At 43.8% G+C, this 22915-nt stretch overlaps 1 protein-coding gene across 1 annotated transcript in view; it reads right to left on the reverse strand.

Annotated features, from left to right (window-relative positions):
- Positions 1 to 22915, reverse strand: part of LOC115081098 (vomeronasal type-2 receptor 1-like) — a 106536-nt gene that overhangs the window by 13787 nt on the left and 69834 nt on the right. Inside the window, exons 6-8 of the mRNA XM_029585612.1 lie at positions 15753 to 15846; positions 15081 to 15449; positions 7397 to 7520 (exon numbers count right to left, since the gene is read on the reverse strand). Of these exons, the coding sequence (XP_029441472.1) occupies positions 7397 to 7520; positions 15081 to 15449; positions 15753 to 15846 (587 nt within the window). The remainder of the gene's footprint in view (positions 1 to 7396; positions 7521 to 15080; positions 15450 to 15752; positions 15847 to 22915) is intronic.

Genomic DNA, 22915 nt, shown 5'->3' on the forward strand with positions numbered 1-22915 from the left:
CCTCCAGCAAGTTGCACATTGGATTAGCTGAGGACAGTCACATGATGAGTCAGCTAGTTTCTCTCTAAATTCGAATGGTCACCTCTTCAGTGGTACCTGATGGTATCCTTCAATTCCTACAAGCGGGGGTGGACAAGGGGCTCGCCTATAATTCCCTACAGGTCCAGGTGGCCCGCCCTTGGTTCGCTATTGCGCGATTGGGGGTTCTCTGCTGCAGCCCCCGGACATTGTTCGTTTCCTCAAGGGTGTTACACATCTGCGGCCTCCGTTGCGAGATCCTTGGCCCTCCTGGAGTCTCAACCTTGTACTTCGCTCCCTGTCGGGACCACCGTTCGAGCCACTGAGGAGTGCAACGCTTAAGGATCTCACCCTTAAGGCAGTGTTTCTGGTGGCAATCTGTTCCGCTCGTCGCATATCGGAACTGTAGGCACTCTCGTGTAGAGAACCTTATCTGCGTTTCTCCGACTTTGGAGTTTCCTCCGCACCGTTCCATCATTTCTCCCGAAGGTGGGTGTCTGCGTTTCATGTGAATCAGACGGTGGAACTGCCGTCCTTCTCGTCTTCCGAGCCGAAGTCTCTACGACTCTTGGATGTCAAGCGCACTCTGCGTCTCTATCTGGAAGCTACGAATGATTTCTGGACGTCTGACCATCTCTTCGTCCTTTGGTCTGGCCCAAGAAGGGGTCCCGGGCCTCCAAGACGACGATTGCCGGATGGCTGAAGGCTGGCATTGCGGCTTCCTACATTGGGGTGGGGCGGTCTCCCCCACCCGGCATTGTCGCGCACTCTACGCGTTCTCAGGCGGCCTCCTGGGCGGAGGCTCGCTCGGTCTCTTCTCAAGAAATCTGTAGAGCAGCCACCTGGAAATCGTTACATACGTTCTCGAGGCACTATCGCCTACCTCTCGCCTCTCCAGTCTCTGGGCATTTTGGCGGAGCAGGTTCTCCGAGCAGGCCTCGCAGGACCCCACCCGATTTAGGGAAGCTTGGGTACATCCCACTGTCTGGACTGATCCAGGTACGTACAGGGAAAAGAAAATTATTATTTACCTGCTAATTTTCGTTCCTGTAGTACCATGGATCATCCAGACGCCCACCGCGTCTGGGTTCTCTGCCTGCTCGGCTCCTTTTCTGTGGCTGTCCTTTCTAACGTCTTCAGCTTTTACTGCTTCTCGCAGTTCCCCACAGGTTGTCTTACTGTGTAGGTTGTCTTACTGTGTTTATAAAGCTTCCTACCCGTTGGTAGGATCTTTTGCAGTTCTAGTTATTATGGTTGCACGGCTTCGTTGCCGGTTCCTTTTCTACTTGATCCATTAAGGGGTTCGGTTTTTTCTACTCGGGCTTTGATATACTCGATACTGAACTCCTGCAGAGGGGGTAGTGCTATATAGGGTGACGCCCCCTCAAAGCTTGTGCTGACTCCATCTGCTGGATTGGGGACATAACCCAATCCATAAAAACCATCCAGAACACAAAACGTGATTACTACAGTAAAAAATAAATAACGCTACCAACAAAGCTAAATCACTGTTCAACATAGTCAACAACCTCATCGTCGAAAACAACAATCCCACTACCACTGAAACAATAAATTTGAGCCAAGACTTAGCCATCTTCTTTAAGAACAAAATTTCAAAATCACGGATGCCTTCAACTCCCATCAATCATAGAAAAGCAACCTTTATCAAAACATAAGTCCCTGGCGTGAATTCAATCCTATCTCCAACTTGGAACAGAGAAAATGTTGAAAAAAATAAACCCTGCACGTCATGACATGGACACCATCCCAACCCGAGCTATAAAGGAAATCGCTCATCCCTTAGCCCCAACAATAGCAGCAATCATCAACAAATCGCTTACTGAGGGCGAGCTTCCTTCCAAATTAAAAATCGCTTACAATCACTCCACTACTGAAGAAAAAAAACCTCAACCCAAAAGATTTAAACAACTACCGCCCAATATCCAAACCTTCCCCTTTTGCTAAATTGACAGAAAAGGCGGTTCTGAAACAACTAAACGAACACCTTGACGAACCACAAAATTCTATTTCCCACACAACACGGTTTAGAAAAAACCTCAGCACAGAAACCCTACTACTCAATCTCTCTGACACCTTATTAAGAGGCTTTGATAACAAACTAGATCACCTTCTGATCCTCCTCGATTTGTCAGCAGCCTTTGACACTGTGGACCACAAAAAGGCTTATTTTAGCCTGGAATCCATCGGGCTCACTGGAAAAACCCTCAACTGGTTTCCTCTTTCCTTAATAACAGATTTTTCAAAGTTTCTACAACAACTTTTCATCTGAGGCCATCCCTCTAGATACTGGAGTTCCTCAAGGGTCGGCTTTATCACCTATTCTCTTAATATCTACCTTCTTCCTTTATGCCATCTTTAACAAGCCTTAACATCATTTTCTACATGTATGCTGATGACATACAACTTCTCATTCCCATTACTTCATCATTAGAAGAAACAATGTCAAAAGCAGCCTCACACCTGAAAGAAATACAAAATCTGCTGAACAATCTAAAATTATGCTTAAATATGAGCAAAACAGAATGTATATTAATTACAAGAAAAACTTTGGTATAACTTCCACTCCACCCTTCCAATTTGATAACATTCAAATTCAACTCAGAGACAACGTTAAAGACCTGGGTTTCTGGCTAGATAATGAGCTAAATTTTAAAAAGCACATCACAACAAAAACAAGAGAAGGCTTTTACAAAATTCAAATACTCAAAACACCTAAAACCGCTGCTTCATCCCCAGGATTTCAGAACCGTTCTTCAAGCCCTCATCTTCTCCAGTTTGGACTACTGCAACTCCCTTCTGATTAGGCCTCCCTAATTCAACTTTAAGACCTCTGCAGTTACTCCAAAACGCAGCTGCCAGAATCCTGTCTGGTAAAGAAAATCTGACCATATATCCCCAGTACTATACAACTTACAATGGCTACCAGTTAAAAAAAGAATAGAGTACAAAGTACTCACAATCCTACACAAATCAATTCACAAAGTTGACTTCTCTGCCCGGGACAATATTATACATCTACATAAATCTTCACGTACAACAAGATCTACATATAAAGTTCAGCTGGATGTCCCTTCTTTACCTCAAGCCAAATTATCCTCCACTAGAAATAGAGTCATCTCCATCATCGGCCCAAAATTATGGAACGCACTACCCTCAACACCTCAATTCGCAAGAAAACTTTAAATCTTTTAAAAAAGATCTCAAAGATTGGTTCTCTCACAGTCGTACAATGGCTGCTCACCTAATGACAATTGAACATAATCTGTTTCATATCCACCTTCACGTTCCTTTTTATGCCTGCAATCCCCTCCTTCTGTATTCCGTCCTGTCCTACAGAAACCTTTTTTCTCTTAACGGTGTCAACCGTCTACTTCAAGTGTTGCTTACACTAATAACTATTGTTCAATGTATGGGTCAATGTATTTATTGACTTTTTAAGTAATGTTCTGATTCATTCTCTTACACTGTTATGAATTTAAATGTAACTGGTTTGGGTTATAATGTAAACCGGAGGTGAAGGCTATGTCAGCTGTACCCTCGGTATATAAACAAATGCTAAATAAATAAATAAATAAATACCTCGTGATTTCTTAGTTCATTTGCTAACCAAATTCTTTCATTGTTCTTGTAATTTACGAGGCTGCTGCTTTAAGAAAAAGTAATATCAGAAAACGAGGTTGTTATGCAGACATATATATTTTATTGATCAATGCACTACAATGCAATTACTTGGTTTTTTTCAGGTTCCCTGTGGTTTTCCCCATTAGGAATTCCTTGGTGTTCATGTCTGGTCTGATTAGGATGATAGAACATTTGGGGAAGAATATACAACCCAGCAACCCCAGCACTGAGGACAAAATTGCAAATATTTCCACAGCTACCGTGTATTTCCCTGTTGTGCTCAGATAAGCAGGGATGAAAGAGAGCCATAAGCAATGAATATAAGCAGGCTGAAGGTGATGAACTTAGCCTCATTAAAGCTGTCGGGCAATTTTCTAGCTAAAAAGGCTACAATGAAGCTGATAGTAGCCAAAAACCCCATGTATCCCAGCATGCACCAGAATACAGTCAATGATCCTTCATTGCATTCAATAATTATCTTCCCCACCTGGGATTTCATGTTCATTTGGGAAAACGGGGGCGCCTACGATCAGCCAAGTGACACAGATGAGGACTTGGACCAGGCTGCAGAAGACCACCAGGCCATTTGGCATTTGTGGCCCCACCCATGACCTTAGATTGCTGGTTGGCTTGGTGGCTTTGGAAGGCTATAACCACCATGATAGTCTTGGCCAGCAGGCAAGAAATGCAGATGGCAAATACAACACCAAATGCCATCTGAACGCACTATGCAGGTAGATGTCATAGGGTGGCCTATAAACACTAAAGAACACCCAAAACACAGAATGAGTGCCAGTAACAGGAGGTAGCTGAGTTCACGGTTGTTTGCTTTCACAACTGGGGTGTGGGCGGTTCTGGATGAAGACAACGAGGATAGCGGCTGGCATCAGGGCACCAAGCATGGAGATAACAGCCAGAGCCAAGCCCAAGGGTTCTTGGTAGGACAGGAACTCGACAGACTTCTTCCGGCATCCGTCCTGTTTCTTGGTGTGGCCATTGGTCATCAGGGCACTTCATGCACTCTATGGCATCTAGAGAAAGAAAGCAATTCCATGTGTGACTTTGTTTAGAGGAAGTCGTTACATTAAAAGAAATAAAGAAGGGAGTAAAATACACTTTTGGGATACCTTATCCTTTCCCAACTAGTTTTTAGACTTTCAACTTGTTAAATTGCAAGATGGTTCTAATGACAAAATGTATACTTAGGGGGTCAATTTTCAAACACTTTAGCATCCTAACTTCTGGAGTTAGGTGCCAATATTGGCCCCTTTGAAATTGACTAAGGCTGAGCACTTAAATTGAGGATCCTATTATCACTAGGGACTTAAATTTAGGTTCTTAAAAAGTGGGCATTGATGGGGGCAGGGAAGGGTTGGAGTTAGGGTGAGGAGAAAAAGTTAGGCATTTAGCACCGATTTTCAGCACTAGGCATCTAACTTAGGAGCCGAAATTCATACACATGAATTGCAGACCTAAATTTAGGGACATTTTTAGGTGAAAAAACTTAGGTCCTAAATTTGTTTGAAAATTTCCCTAAATTTAGGGACCTAGTTTAGGAACTGAGTATTTTTTTGAAAATGGGCCCCTTATGATTGAACTGGGTGAAAGCCATTTGGTAAAGTTTAAATGGATAGACCCTCTCGTGAATGTGAGGCTCTTCACCATATTACCCTTAAAATAAATCTGGACATGCTTGTTGCCTACTGTCACAGTTATGCTATCTTCTATGGGAGCATCTAAAAGAACTGAGACATGAAGTAGTATGCAAGGTGTGCCATGCACTTTTGTCATGTGGGAACTACTACCCACACATATGTTTAGTCACTGGGGGGGGGGCGGGGGGAGAATAATAATTTTCAGCTAGGGTAATCTGCCTGGGGAAAAAGATCACTGCTGAAAATCATCCTTGAGGGCAGGGGAGGCTCAAGGCTCCTGCCTGAGGCAAGGATGAGATGGCGCTCTCCCCCCCCCCCCCCCCAAAGCATGACACAGGCCAAATCACCCCTTAGAGTCTTGCCCTGTCAATGATTAGAAATGGCTGGAGAAGTGAGCAGGCAGGGGTCAGAGTTCCCAGATAAGTCTGTCTGTAATAACCCTGCCACACTCCTGGGAACCCTAACTTCTGCTTCCTAATGTTCCCCAGCATTTGCAGCCCGGGAAGTGGGAGATGGGTGAAAGGGGAGGATCTGTCTGTGGTGCATTTTCTCAAGGATATTAGGTGCTCGACAAACTCTACAGCCTTGCGCCCACCCCGCCTCTCCCACACACACAAGTTAAAAAATTATGCATTAATAATAGTAACAGATATTACATGCAAAAGGACATTCAAAGTACAGTCTCTGACATAAAAATATCACAACAACATGGATATTATATTTACATGCATTGCAGTTAGACTCCTACCCCATGAAAATGCAAACATTATACCAGGCCCCTAGAACACCAATACATCTCCTATAAGAAAATAGATCCCTACACAGAAACTACACCGTTGCAGATAACCTCACCTCCTTCACCCACCAGAACACAGACAGACCCTCACCAAATATAGAATAAAATGACCATAAAGTACAATAGAAACATGCAAACAAAAAAATGAATTGGAAATCACAAAAAAGCTGTATGCAGTGCAATAATGGAAGACAGAAACCACCATTCCTCATAAAACAATATAAAATCAGGAAAAACAACATCAATCATAATAATAAAACCATTTTAATAACAATAAATACATATTTAAGACAGTCGATGAATAGAATAAATATTGTATAATTAAATTCATAGTTAATAAAATGTAAAACATTCCCAAAACCAATAAAATATTTAAAAAAAAAAAAAAACATCAGCACATCAAATAACATCCAATAATTAAGACTAATAAGGATTTAAAAATTCCCAGCTTTCCATTCTTGGGAACTAAATTTCCAGTCGCCCTATTATCCTGGATTTGTGGGGGGAAAGGGCTACAGACAAACATTCTCCACTCTCTCTCATATACACACACTCTCTAACACAGATATATTCATTCTCTCACACACACACACCCACACTCTCTAACACAGATATATTCATTCTCTCTCACACACACACACACACACGCTCTAACACAGATATATTCATTCTCTCACACACACACACACACACACACTCTCTAACACAGATATATTCATTCTCTCTCACACAACACACACCACTCTCTAACACAGATATATTCTTCTCTCACACACACACACACACACACACACTCTCTAACACAGATATATTCATTCTCTCACACACACACCACACACTCTCTAACACAGATATATTCATTCTCTCTCACACACACACACACACTCTCTAACACAGATATATTCATTCTCTCTCACACACACACCCACACCACGCTCTAACACAGATATATTCATTCTCTCTCACACACACACATGCTTGCTCACACATGCGTGCCCACAACTCATACGAAAGGCTCTCTTATTCCCCTCCATTCCATCCCTCTTCTCACCCCTTCTCTCTCTTCTTTCTCAATCACCCCACTTCTCTTTCATCCACCTCACCCACTCAGCCCCCTTTGCTTCTCTTCCCTCTCATACACCCACCCCCTGTCCATTCCCTCTCACTCATTACAGGGTCATTATTTTCCGTTCTGAAAATATGTTTATGGAAGCACATAACCATATTAACAACAACCCCCTTACCCCCCACCATGCTCATTACAGGGTGAATTCCTGGCACTCACCCGTTTTATTACTAAACTCTTCTTCGGAGCAGGGGACGCAGTCAAAGCAGCAGGCAGGTTGCCCTCCAGAATGGCCTTCCGGAACCCAGGACCACAGCTCTCGCTGCAGGTGGGAGGCGGGAGCCTTAACGGAGAGAAGGGGGGGTAAGCAGCAGATGCAGCTTATAAAGACAAGCTAAGAGACTGTCTTTCTCATGACACTGGCAGGGTTGCTTGTGATCTCTGAATGCCGTGGCTTTGAGGCCATGGGCTAAGAAATGAGAGGGGGAGGGGCAGGTTGATGTTTCATTTTCACACTATAATCTACTACCTAAGAACATAAGAACATAAGAAATTGCCATGCTGGGTCAGACCAAGGGTCCATCAAGCCCAGCATCCTGTTTCTAACAGAGGCCAAAACCAGGCCACATGAACCTGGCAATTACCCAAACACTAAGAAGAACCCATGCTACTGATGCAATTAATTGTCCATCAACCAACCTCATCCCTTCAATAATATTCTATAACATACACCAATACAAGGGACACTTGTGCTATGGTGTTTGCTTATGTACGGTGGCTCTATTAAAGGACAGCCATTTGAGGGGTGTCCTTCTTTTTAGCCCCGTCTATTATTCTTTATTTTAATGCAAATTTTTCTGTTTTTTCTCAAACGGTTTCTAAAAAACCCCTTATCTCCCCGTTTTTTTTGAGGCGACCCGTTGTTTGTTTGTTAATACTTATCAAGGGCGTCCGTCTCAGCTGCTTCTCACGGGGTCGCTGGTCGCGTCTTCTTGCCCGACATGGGCCATGTTTCGGCACGTTCGTGCCTGCTTCGGTGGCTACGGGAGGGGATAGTGCTTGTCCTACCCAGGTACACAGTATCTGTTACGGTCTCCAGCTATGGAGACACATAGTTAATTATCAGTTTTCCGTCTATTCCAATAAACTTCTCTGCATCCCATGCGCACGTTCTGAGATACTTACTTTGTGTTGATCATGCTTCTGCCGTGGGACGGCGCCCTCCTACCTGCTTGTGTCTGAGGCGGCGCTTGCCTATTCTGCTCTTTTTATACTCACCGCGGGTGAAACTAGGCCCCATGTCGGGCAAGAAACATGCCCATGGTCGGGCCAAGAAGACGCGACCCCCTGTTAGAAGCAGCCTGAGACGGACGCCCTGCTAAGTATTAACAAAACAAACAACGGGTCGCCTCAAAAAAACGGGGAGATAAGGGGTTTTTTAGAAAACCGTTTGAGAAAAACAGAAAAATTTGCATTAAAATAAAGAATAATAGACGGGGCTAAAAAGAAGGACACCCCTCAAATGGCTGTCCTTTAATAGAGCCACCGTACATAAGCAACACCATAGCACAAGTGTCCCTTGTATTGGTGTATGTTATAGACTGATGCAATTAATAGCAGTGGCTGATTGTCAGATCTGTTTTATTTCTATATAATTTCCCTTGACCAAACAAATCTACTTAATAACAAGTTCCAGACTCCCCAAATATTGTACAATGGTACCCCAAATGCTTTGCACAAACATTTAGTGGTTTCCAGAAACCCTCAAACTGTCCCTAAGCTTGGAGATCACTTCTAGCAAGCATGCTCTGCTTTCTAGAAATCTCTGAGCTGCAAAGACACAATCTGGAGATGCAAATTATCTACTAGACTGGTATTTAATTTTATAACAGCCTAAGATAGTTGGATTAGCAGAGGGAATGAAATTTCAACAGCCTTCTCTGGAGCCTCTCTTGATAGACCAAAATCATTTTTTTTAAAAAGCAGGTAACACCATTAAAAGTTTTTGTAAAGATTTTGGAAGAGCACTGAGAGGAGAGGATCACCTTGCTGGTGGCTGAAAGGAATCAGTAAGTTCTGCTTGGGAAATGTTTTAAAAGTATTGGGGAGAAGTAAACTATTGGCGTATATTAAATAGTATGTTTGTGTGTTTGTTTTTTAAATAGTAAAGCAGCTAATAAACAAGTTAGTGTGTTTGATTTCCCAACCCTTCCACCCCTCTCCCACCCACCCCTAGCTCATCCTTTAATTTATAGGCAGGTGCCACTTTCAGAAAAAAAAAATTAGCCCTATAACTTCACAAATTCCCCACACATTATTGAGAGTTTGATCATTCCCTTGTAGGCCACTACCAGACATATAGTGAATTCACTAATATTTATTTATTTTATTTATTTATTTATTTATTGTTTTTGTTATACCGAGTTTCATGACTGGCATCACATCAACCCGGTTTACAATTAACAATGTGTGAAAGCATAAGGTAACGTGATAACAATATTCCCAATAGAACTGTGAACTTTAAATACAGAGAATCAATTGAAGGGTGAGAAAGTTACAATAATACATTTAAAGGACTCTAATTAGACACATTCCTACTCCCACAGCAACCTAAACTTAACTAGGAACTGAAAAAATTTGAGATGAAGGCAGCAGTCCAGCAGCAAGAGAGAGGCCTCCCAATCTTTTGCATCAAGTGTCACATTTATGATTTTTTACCCACTGTTGAGAAGTTGTACATGTGCATGCGATGCAAAGAGCTCCTGGCTCTCAGAGAACGAGTCCGATCGCTGGAGGCTAGAGTGGCAGACCTGGAGGAGCTGAGGCAGACAGAGAGGTATATAGATGAGACCTTCAGGGACACAGTAGCCAAGTCCCAACTTCAGACTGGCAGCCCTGGTGCTTCCTTGGAGGAAGAAGGTCTCATGATCGGAAAGCATCAACCTGGTGCAGCAGGAAAGGATCCTGTAGCAAGGACCTGCTCTCCAGGTGATGCATTGTCCTCTCGCACTGAGAATGTGTCTCCCAGGGCTACTGCCCATGAGGGAAGGCAAAGGTTGGCCATCATAGATGGTGATTTGATTCTTAGGAATGTAGATAGCTGGGTGGCTGAGGATTGCCTGGTAACAAGTGGTGGACTTCACCGCGTCACCTAGATAGGATTTAGACAGTGCTGGGGAGGAGCCGGCTGTCGTGGTACACGTGGGCACCAATGACATAGGAAAATGTGGGAGGGAGGTTCTGGAAGCCAAATTTAGGCTCTTAGGCAGAAAGCTTAAATCCAGAACCTCCAGGGTGGCATTCTCTGAAATGCTCCCTGTTCCACGCGCAGGTCCCCAGAGGCAGGCAGAGCTCCTGAGTCTCAATGTGTGGATGAGACGAAGGTGCAAGGAAGAGGGATTCAGTTTTGTATGGAACTGGGGAACCTTTTGGGGAAGGGGGAGTCTCTTCTGAAGGGATGGACTCCACCTTAACCAACGTGGAACCGAGCACCTAGCACTAACCTTTAAAAAGGAGATAGAGCAGCTTTTAAACTAGAGCAAAGGGGAAAGCCGACAGTCGCTCAGCAGCACATGGTTCAGAGAGAGGTATCTTCAAAGGATACTAATGATGCATTAGAATTAGGGCATCCCGACAGTGAGGTTCCAATAATAAGAAAAGTAGTCCAAGTGCCTGTAATTAAAAACTCACCTGAGCCTAAAGATTCCAATTTATCCCTATCAATTAGAAACAGAATGAAAATACAAACAAAAAACACACTCTGAATGTTTGTATGCTAATGCCAGAAGTCTAAGAAGTAAGATGGGAGAATTAGAGTGTATAGCAGTGAATGATGATATAAACTTAATTAGCATCTCAGAGACATGGTGGAAGGAGGATAATGATTGGGACAGTGCTATACTGGGATATAAATTATATTGTAATGACAGAGAGGAGGATTCTGGGAGGCGGGGTGTTGCTTTATGTCTGGGATGGCATAGAGTCCAACAGGATAAAGATCCTGCATGAGACTAAATGCACAATTGAATCTTTATGGGTAGAAATCCCTTGTGTGTCAGGGAAGACTATAGTGATAGGGGTATACTACCATCCACCTGGGCAAGCTGATGAGACAGACCGTAAAATGCTAAGGGAAATTAGAGAAGCTTGCCAAATTGGTAGTGCAGTAATAATGGGAGATTTCAATTACCCAAATATTGACTGGGTAAATGTATCATCGGGACACCACTAGAGATATAAAGTTCCTGGACAGAATAAATGACGGTTCTGGAACCGACAAGAGAGGGAGCAATTTTAGATCTAATTCTTAGTGGAGAACAGGATTTTGGTGAGAGTGGTAATGGTGGTGGGGCCGCTTGGCAGTAATGATCATATTATGATTGACATTTGAATTAATTGACAGGAAGAGGGACAGTAAGCAAATCTATGGCTCTAGTACTAAACTCTCAAAGGGAAACTTTGATAAAATGAGAAAAATAGTTAGAAAAAAACTGAAAGGAGCAGCTACAAAGGTAAAAAGTGTGCAAGAGGGGGTGGACATTGTTAAAAATACAATCCTAGAGGCGCAGTCCCAGATGTATTCCACACATTAAGAAAGGTGGAAGGAAGGCAAAATGATTACTGGCATGGTTAAAGGGTGAGCAGAAAGAGGCTATTTTTGCCAAAGATCTTCATTCAAAAATTGGAAGAAGGATCCAAAAGAAGAAAGAAAATAGTAATAAAGCATAAGCACTGACAAGTTAAATGTAAGACATTGATAAGCTAGGCTAAGAGAGAATTTGAAAAGAAGTTGGCCATAGAGGCAAAAACTCACAGTAAAAAAACTTTAAAAATATATCCGAAGCCAGAAAGCCTGCGAGAGTCAGTTGGACCATTAGATGATTGAGAGGTTTAAAGGGCACTTAGAGAAGATAAAGCCATTGTGGAAAGATAAACAATTTGTTTGCTTCGGTGTTTACTGAAGAGGATGTTGGGAGATACCCGTTCTGGAGAAGGTTTTCATGGGTAATGATTCAGATAAACTGAACCAAATCACGGAGAATCTAGAAGATGTGTAGGCTCTGATTGACAAACTGAAGAGCAGTAAATCACCTGGACTGGATGGTATACACCCCAGAGTTCTGAAGGAACTAAAAAATGAAATTTAAGATCTATTAGTTAAAATGTATAACCTATCATTAAAATCATCCATTTTACCTGAAGACTGGAGGGTGGCTAATGTAACCCCAAATTTAAAAGGGCTCCAGAGGCAATCAAGGGAACTACAAACTAGTGAGGCCTGATTTCAGTGCCAGAAAAATAGTGGAAGTATTCTAAAGATCAAAATCACAGAGCATATAGAAAGACATGGTTAATGGAAACAAAGTCAGCATGGCTTTACTCAAGGCAAGTCTTGTCTCACAAATCTGCTTCACTTTGTTGAAGGGGTTAGAAACATGTAGATATAGGTGAACCAGTGGATGTAGTATATTTGGATTTTCAGAAGGCATTTGACAAAGTTCCTCATGAGAGGCCTTTTAAGAAATGTAAAAAGTCATGGGATAGGTGGCGATGTCCTTTTGTGGACTACAAACTGGTTAAAAGACAGGAAACAGACAGTAAAATTAAATGGACAATTTTCTCAGTGGAAAAGGGTATACAGTGGAGTGCCTCAAGGATCTTTACTAGGACCCATGAAATTTAATGTGGATAAGTGCAAGGTGATGCAAATAGGGAAAAATAATCCATGCTGTAGTTACACAATGTTAGGTTCCATATTCGGAGCTACCACCCAAGAAAGATCTAGGCGTCATAGTGGATAACACATTGAAATTGTCAGTTCAGTGTGCTGTGGCAATCAAAAAAGCAAACGGCATGTTAGGAATTATTAGGAAGGGAATGGTGAATAGAACGGAGGATGTCACAATTGCCTCTGTATTGTTCCATGGTGAGACCGCACCATGAATACTGTGTACAATTCTGGTCGCCGCATCTCAGGAAAGATATAATTGCGATGGAGATGGTACAGAGAAGGGCGACCAAAATGATAAAGGGGATGGAACAACTCCCCTATGAGGAAAGACTAAAGAGTTTAGGACTTTTCAGCTTGGAGAAGCGACGGCTTAGGGGGGATATGATAGAGGTGTTTAAAATCATGAGAGATCTAGAACGGGTTAATGTGAATCAGTTATTTACTCTTTCAGATAATAAAAAGACTAGGGGTCACTCCATGAAGTTAGCATGGGGCACATTTAAAACAATTCGGAGAAAATTCTTTCACTCAACGCAGAATTCAACTCTGGAATTTGTTGCCAGGGGATGTGGTTAGTGCAGTTAGTGTAGCTGGTTTTAAAAGAGGTTTGGATAAGTTCTTGGAGAAGTCCATTACCTGCTATTAATCAAGCTGACTTAGAAAACAGCCACTGCTATTACTAGCATCAGTAGTGTGAGATATACTTAATTTTTGGGTTCTTGCCAGGTTCTTATGGCCTGGATTGGCCACTGTCGGAACAGGATGCTGGGCTTGATGGACCCTTGGTCTGACCCATTATGCAATTTCTTATGTTCTTATGGAAACCGCTCAGCTCGGTTCTCCATAGTCCCCCAGTTTGGGCATGTTAGTTCACAGATCTACACTTACAAGCAAAGCCTTTTGAGACTCCCATCTACCTTTGGATCTTCACATATGCATAGGAATCCAAACCAAACTAAGTCAGTCTAGATTTTAAAGAAAACTAGAGACTGATCTGAAGTTATATGAAGCTGACTCAAGTCACTCAGTCAAGTCCATTCCAGTCAAATATTCAGATCCAAAACTGGATTCCAACCACGTGAGAGGAGGTTCCTCCCATCACTGTTTCTGAGCCTTTTGTCAAATCATTTTTTTTCTATGAAAACACGGGAGTCATCATACCTGTATATACCCTTCACTCCACACAATGGCACTGGTATTGATCTTGATGTCCTGGCCAATAGCTGCTCCAGAGTCATAGTGGCCGATTGTTTATATAGGAGAAGGAGCCGCTCGAAAGCAGGTGCCAGTTGAGAATGTCATAAGAAGCTGGCGGGTTGCCCTTTTGGTCAAAGAAAATCTCTCGGCCCATGGTGTTCTGGAAACGCACCTTCCGTATGTAATGCAGGAGCTGTGCATGAGAGAAGAAAAACACACTTGTATTGACGTTACAGTGTCAGCCTGTTTATTGGGGATTACCTCTGTTCCTGATCTTGCAATACATTCAGAATTTTCAATGCATATTCACATGGGAAACATATTCATTACCTCAATATCACACTTTTCACAGAACCCTAGAATTTTTTTTACTATTTTTCTGCATCTTGATATCATAAAGAAAGACTTTAGGGGACAATTGCATGGGTCATTGTAATGCAGTGAATTCTATGGACTATGTTTATGTTAAGCCAAGTATCTGAAACAAATATTGACACATACCTGCCAAGGCTCAAAGTGGCTGATGTTCCCACATGAGCCATTGAAGAAAGGGCCTTCTCCCAGTTCACAGAAATACATAGCATGTAGGGCATGGGCCCACTACATACACTGCATTGTAGGCGTTTATACACAAACCTGAGATTTGTCATGTCAAAGAACCGGATATCAAGGGTCCTCAAGTCTCTTTCCCTGTGCAGGAGTTTCCTTTCTCTGCTTAGTTCTGGAAGAATGGCCTGGTCTGCATTTGGGTCAGGCCACCTGCAGCCAAAGGCTTCTTCCCAAAATTGCCCAACAAAGATGTCGTCAGTAGTTCTGAAAGGATGAAGGTCATAGAGGTATTCTTTGAACCTTGGAATATTGCCTGTGGGAACAGAGATTGCAATAGTCCCTTTAAGAGTTTTGAAGAACTCCTTTTTTGTTAAATAATGGATATTCACCCCAGCCATCTGTAGCGATCCAGACTTTCCCAGTCACCTCATTCTTTGCAATTGCCAGCATCGCTGGAAAGAGGTTGTTTGCAGTGGAAAAAACCACAATGACGTTGGCAGTTGTCTTTTGGACAACTTGCACGATGCGTTGCATCTTTCCTTCAGAGTAAAACAGGGGGATGGTTTCATAGAAGGCTATGCAGACCCCGGCCTTGATCAGCTCCTCACTCAACATCTGACTCCCTATCTGTCCATAGTCATTGTCCTCAGCGAGGATTCCAACCCAGGTCCATCCAAAGAAGGTGATCAACCGGGCAATGCCCAAAGACTGGTACTCATCACTTGGAGTAGTGCGGAGGAAAGAGGGAAATCGACTCTTATCACTAAGAGCGGCTACAGAAGAGGCATAGCTGATCTAGAGGAATTGCATCCATAACATTAGTTAGTTTTTCTTATCCTCCATAGATATTTATGAGAGTGATAACATGTATTATATTTTTTAATTTTCTTCAAAGACATCTCAGGATACTCTAAAAGATTTCAAGCTCTCACTGTGTCCCTTAAATGTGATCAGCCTCTAGTAATAGCAAATAAAAAGGCTTCCTATACAAACACATCTTCAGTCTGGCTTTAGAAGGATGCCCTGGAATACAGTGAAATGTCCTTAGAACTACCCAGAGCAGCAGGATACTCCTAATTTAGCATGACTGAGCCATACCTGTGTGTGTTTATAGACCCCCAGCAGCTGAGCCATGGTTAGGGACATCCGAGACTTGTCATCCCCAATCACCGCGGCCAGAGGAGACCTTCCCCTGCAGGAGAAATTTGGGATGGGGTCTGTATGCCCAGTGAGTTGCCACATTGTGCCTTGCAGGGATCTGGATTGGATATCGCAGGAGTCATATATCCAGAACCCCAGGGTGATGTTGGGCAAAAGCGAGGTTATTTCTGTTAATTTCTTCCAAGGCAAATGCCATGACATGCACATGCTGGTAAAAATTCAATTGTAGTCTAAAAAAAACCAATAAAATAGTGTAATATATGCGGAAGATAAAGAAAAATATAAATACTATAGGCAGATAGAAGGGTAGATTTATAGATAGATAGCCATGGATAGAAGATGTATAGATATATTTTCTTGGTTCAAATAAAAACAATGACAGAGATATACAGGTAACCCTTAGAGCACAATTATGCGGTAATGAAAAAGAATGAGGTAATAGCAGGGAGATAATAATTTCATTGGAATTTTATTTAAAATTTATAACCCACCTTTCCTGATTGAAAATCATAACAAGGCAAAAAAAAAATCCATGAAACAAAAATGTTAACCCAAATTAGATGACCCAGTACGCCACCTAACAGCAAAGAAAGCCATCAAAAGCACGGGCATGAAACATGGGGGTGATAAATCTATCCACATGAAGTGCATGTGCCCTTCTAGGATATAAGAAGACAAAGAAGTAATGGGAAATAATCAGCTGAGCATATCAATCTGGAAGGAAGGAATCGGGGCAGCCGCACCACTGAATATAGACACCTTTCTTAAAGTTACCCAGCTAACTTTATCTGATTAACTTTAGGGCAGCTCTTTGATAAGTTATCCGGCTAACTCTGAATATCGGCGTTAACTGCATAACTTATATGGATAACATAATTCCTTCCTGAAACAGTCTCAGAACTAGGGATGTGAATCGTTTTTTGACGATTTAAAATATCGTCCGATATATTTTAAATCGTCAAAAATCGTTAGGGCCACGATACAATACCAATTCCCCCGATTTATCGTCAAAAAGTCGTAAATCGGGGGGGAAGGGGGAGGGCAGAAAAACCGGCACACTAAAACCCCCTAAAACCCACCCCCGACCCTTTATATTAAATCCCCCACCCTCCCGAACCCCCCCCCCAAATGCCTTAAATTACCCTGGGTCCAGCGGCGGTCCGTAGCTAAATCGGGGGAAGGGGGAGGGCAGGAAAACCGGCACACTAAAACACCCTAAAACCCACCCCTGACCCTTTAAATTAAATCCCCCACCCTCCCGAACCCCCCCCCCCAAATGCCTTAAATTACCTGGGGGTCCGTAGCCTTAAATTACCTCCGTAGCGGCGGTCCGTAGCTAAATCGGGGGAAGGGGGAGAGCAGGAAAAGCGGGCACACTAAATCGTGTAGTCTTCAACGGCGCCATTTTGCAAAATGGCCGCCGCAAAATGGCGGCGGCCATAGACCAAAACGATTCGACGCAGGAGGTCGTTCCGGACCCCCGCTGGACTTTTGGCAAGTCTTGTGGGGGTCAGGAGGCCCCCCAAGCTGGCCAAAAGTTCCTGGGGGTCCAGCGGGGGTCCGGGAGCGATTTTCTGCCGCGAATCGTTTTCCGTACGGAAAATGGCGCCGGCAGGAGATCGACTGCAGGAGGTCGTTCAGTGGGGGGTCCGGAACCCTCGCTGAATGACCTCCTGCAGTCGATCTCCTGCCGGCGCCATTTTCCGTACAGAAAACGATTCGCGGCAGGAAATCGCTCCCGGACCCCCGCTGGACCCCCAGGAACTTTTGGCCAGCTTGGGGGGGCCTCCTGACCCCCACAAGACTTGCCAAAAGTCCAGCGGGGGTCCGTAACGACCTCCTGCGTCGAATCGCTTTGGTCTATGGCCGCCGCCATTTTGCGGCGGCCATTTTGCAAAATGGCGCCAGCTGAAGACTACACGATTTAGTGTGCCGCTTTTCCTGCTCTCCCCTTCCCCGATTTAGCTATGGACCGCCGCTACGGAGGTAATTTAAGGCTACGGACCCCCAGGTAATTTAAGGCATTTGGGGGGGGGGTTCGGGAGGGTGGGGGATTAATTTAAAGGGTCGGGGTGGGTTTTAGGGGGTTTTAGTGTGCCGTGTTTTAGTGTGCCGCTGGACCCCCAGGTAATTTAAGGCATTGGGGGGGGGGTTCGGGAGGGTGGGGGATTTAATTTAAGGGTCGGGGGTGGGTTTTAGGGGGTTTTAGTGTGCCGGCTCACGATTTTAACGATTTTCACGATACTTTACACACCCAAACGGCAACAATACGATTCCCTCCCCCTCCCAGCCGAAATCGATCGTTAAGACGATCGAGGACACGATTCACATCTCACTCCAAAGTTATCCGGACCACATATTCATTTAGTTGGAGAACGTCTGAGTTATCTTGCTAAATGCCTCTGAATGTTTTAATATGTATAAAGAGGGCATATCTAAACAGGCCTCCTGGCTGGACCGTAGCTTCTTCAGCAGGACAGTACCAAGAGATTTTTCTTTTTAAAATCAAATGGCCATTTGTCTCTCCGATCTTTAAAAGCTAAGGCCAACATCTTAAATTCAATACACTGGCTGCAGCCGGGAGATAGTGAAGTTCTTGAAACCATATTCTCTCTACACATGATCTGGCTAGCATCATCCTAGCAGCAACGTTTTGTATGCAATGTAGGTGTTTAATCGATTTGGCTGGGAAAACTAGCATAGAGAACATGATTAGTAATCTAAATGCAAGATCACGAGAGAGAGAGAGAGAGAGAGAGAATCATCTTCTTCAAGGCCTTCAGCTCCAGGAAAGGATAAATCTTCCTTACTATTCTGATTTGTACTAAAGCCCTTTCTAGCCATTTTTATACTATGCGACTCTAACCCAACAGTAGCATCTAAGGCTCCTCCAAGCTCTTGATTTTAGAGGACAACCTGTCAGTTGATCTAGCAATCAAAGGAAAGGAGGCAAGCCCACAACAGATATGGAGGGTAACATTTAGTTTCAATTTATTAGCTAATTAGAAATCTCTCTTAAACCCAGAGGTTACAAGATTGACAGAGGGCATCTTATCAAGCTTCAGTGGGAGCAGGATCTGGCTATCATCTGTATAGATGTGAAAGGTTAGGCCACTTACGTGTCACAAGCCCGCACGCTAGGGGTAGCCGTGTATGGAACCGGTGAGTTGGTTTTGGCATTGTGAACAGGAAAGATTCCCCCTATGAGGATGTCCCCCTTCTTTATGTATCCTGTAACATTCGCACTGCTCAGTCGACAGCTGACTTTGGTGGCATTGTAAACAGGGATGGGCAAGACCAGGAAATAAGTTAGTGCCATCAACATAATTTCTTGCATCGAGCTGTGCCAGTCTCAACTTGTCTTACCTTCAGTTTTTCACCTAGGGTAGAGTACAAAAACAAACCGGTTAGCACTAGCACACATCAGGGAGAAGGGTTAGAGTTAAAATTAGGAAATCAAAAAAAGAGTAAAACTTCATTTGTAAATTCCAATCAATGAATTAACTCTATTTTCACAACTGCTTGTGAGAAAACATCCATGAGAACCTTTGTATAACACGTGTGAGTGTGCGTGCGCGGGGGTAGGGCAGAATTCAAGGGCCTTTTTAAAGATATTGGGCCCCAAATTGAAAGTTGGCCGTTTAAGTAACTTAGCCAGATATGACTTATCTGGCTAAGTTACAAGGGACTTAGCCACAGAAAATCTGCGTAGAAACCCTACATAGCCAGATAAGTCATATCTGGCTAAGTTAAACAGGTATAACTTACCTGCATAACTTATCTGGCTAAGACTAAATATCGCTATTTAGCCAGATAAGTTATTCGGATAAGAAGTGCCACTCTGATCCACCCACTGCCTGTCCACTATCTAGCCAGCTACGTGACTTATCCAACTATTGCGCGCTGAACATGCTTTCAATATCGGGCCCATTTTCTCTTAGTAACTTTTAAACAGCCACGCAGGCGCACATGCGCGTGCGTTTGCCGACTTGCACCCAGGGACACGGCCATTTTCTAACATATGTGCATATATATATGTGCATGGTATAAAACAGGCTGAACGTGCACATATGTGTGTGAAACTTTAAGGAGGCGCAGGCCAATGCATGCATATGCCACGTCTACCGTGTAAGTAGGGAAATTTTAGTAGACACATACGCCTATGCAATTACCAGTTTTCCCAGTTCATTCCCAGTTTGCTCAGGCAAGGGATAGGACTTCCAAACCCGCCTAATTTAATAGCCTCCCTTTCACTCTGTTAACCTCAACATTTAAAACCACACTCACTTCTTTACTTTTCTTGTTTTGTGACTTACACGCCATCCATAGCAGAAATAAAATTACGCGGCAGGAGACCCTGGCATGCTCTTGTGCGTATAAGTATGAACGTGCTAGTTTCATTGTTAAATCCAGGAATGCCCATGTACCGCCCAGACAATGCCCATGCCAGCCCTTTTTGGTAAAATGAATTTGTGTGCCTTTTAAAATCTGCTAGGTGCACGCTGGCCAAAAATTTAAGCCAAGATTTAGCTATCTTCTTTAAAGACAAAATCTCCAAAATAACTGATGCCCTCAACACCTCATCAAGCATCCAAATTCAAATATCAACAAATAGTATTTCTCCATGGCTAGACTTCAGACCTATTTCCAATACGGAAACAGAAAAAATGATGAGAAAAATCAACCCAACTTGGACACCATACCCACCCGTGTACTAAAGGAAATTGCTCATCCAATAGCCCTGACAGTCGCAGCAATCATTAACAAATCTCTCGAGGAAGGCGAACTTCCTCCCATGCTAAAAATCGCTACAATCACACCTTTACTAAAGAAAAAAAACCTCAACCCAGAAGACCTAAACAATTACCGCCCTATCTCTAACCTACCCCTTTTTGCCAAATTGACGGAGAAGGCGGTCCTGAAACAACTTAACGAACATCTAGACGACAACAAAATACTTTATCCCACCCAATTTGGATTTAGGAAAAACCATAGTACCGAAACCCTCCTACTTAACCTTTCTAACACCATCCTAAGAGGATTCGACAACAAAAAAGGGTACTTACTGATTCTCCTGGACCTCTCCGCAGCCTTTGACACAGTGGACCACAAAATGCTTATTTCTAGCCTTGAATCCATTGGGCTCGTGGGCAAAACTCGAAACTGGTTTACATCTTTCCTTAAAAATAGATATTTCAAAGTCTCCTACAACAACAAATCTTCTAACGCTATCCCCCTCAAAACAGGAGTGCCACAAGGATCGGCACTATCACCCATTCTATTCAATATCTACCTTATACCTTTATGTCACCTCCTATCAAGCCTAGACATCACGTACTACATGTACGCTGATGATATACAAATCCTCATTCCAATAATTTCCTCCATAGAAGATGCAATGTCAAGAGCAGCCTCACACCTTGATGCAATCCGAAACATGCTAATCAATCTAAAATTATGTTTAAATATGAGCAAAACTGAATGTATTCTAATCGTAAGAAAAAACTCTGGACCAAAAACCACACCACCCTTCCAATTTGACAACATCCACATTCAACTTAAAGACAACGTAAAAGACCTGGGCATATGGTTAGACAATGATCTAAACTACAAAAAACACATCACTACAAGAACAAAAGAGGGCTTTCATAAACTACAAGTAATCAAACACCTAAAACCGCTGCTTCACCCCCATGATTTCAAAATCGTCCTACAAGCCCTCATCTTTACCAGTTTGGACTATTGCAACTCTCTCCTGATTGGCTTACCTAAAACGTCCTTAAAACCTTTGCAGTTACTTCAGAATGCTGCTGCCAGAGTCCTGACGGGTAAAAGAAAATCTGACCACATAACCCCCGTCCTCAACTATTTACAGTGGCTACCGATAGAGAAAAGAATAGAATTCAAAGTTCTCACAATTCTTCACAAAGCAATTTATAAAGCAGACTACACTGCCCTTGATGACATCATACATATTCATAGATCTCTTCGCACGACAAGAACAACAAGTAAACTCCAACTAGTGATTCCATCTCTTCCACATGCCAAACTGTCCTCCACTAGAAACAGAGCCATTTCCATCATTGGCCCGAAGTTATGGAATTCGCTACCTCATCAACTAACCGCTCAAGAAAACATAAAGGGGCGGATTTTCAGAGCCCTGCTCGCCTAAATCCGCCCAAAACCGGGCGGATTTAGGCGAGCAGGGCCCTGCGCGCCGGGAAGCCTAGTTTACATAGGCTTCCCGGCGCGCGCAGAGCCCCGGGACTCGCGTAAGTCCCGGGGTTCTCCGAGGGGGGCGTGTCGGGGGCGTGTCGGGGGGGCGGGCCCGGTCGTCGCGGCGTTTCGGGGGCGTGTCGGCAGCGTTTTGGGGGCGGGTACGGGGGCATGGCTACGGCCCGGGGCGGCCCGGGGGCATGGCCGCGCCCTCCGTACCCGCCCCCCGGGCGCGGCCCGGCGCGCAAGAGGCCTGCTGGCGCGCGGGGATTTACGCCTCCCTCCGGGAGGCGTAAATCCCCCGACAAAGGTAAGGGGGGGTTTAGACAGGGCCGGGCGGGTGGGTTAGGTAGGGGAAGGTGAGGGGAGGGCAAAGGAAAGTTCCCTCCGAGGCTGCTCCGATTTCGGAGCGGCCTTGGAGGGAACGGGGGTAGGCTGCGCGGCTCGGCGCGCGCCGGCTATACAAAATCCATAGCCTTGCGCGCGCCGATCCAGGTTTTTAGCAGATACGCGCGGCTCCGCGCGTATCTGCTAAAATCCAGCGTACTTTTGTTTGCGCCTGGAGCGCAAACAAAAGTAGGCTATTCGCGCTCCTTTTAAAATCCGCCCCAAAATCTTTTTAAAAAGACCTAAAAGCCTGGCTACTCAGCCAAACTCTTAAAGACAGCACGCTCAAAGATCTTAAAAGATAAATCCACAGATTTCTCCCTCTGCATGCCCCTCCTTCTGACATTTAATCCCCCTCCAATGACTAATTTTCTCTCTGACTCCCAGAATCCTTCCCATTTTTCTACTACAGATGTCCCCTACATGATTTAAATTCAGATTTTTTCGTATTCCTATTTTATTGTATATCTTGATCAGTTTATGCTATTGTTACCAGT

Source organism: Rhinatrema bivittatum, chromosome 19 (genome assembly GCF_901001135.1).
Source record: "Rhinatrema bivittatum chromosome 19, aRhiBiv1.1, whole genome shotgun sequence".
In the NCBI taxonomy this organism is placed as follows: Eukaryota; Metazoa; Chordata; class Amphibia; order Gymnophiona; family Rhinatrematidae; genus Rhinatrema; species Rhinatrema bivittatum.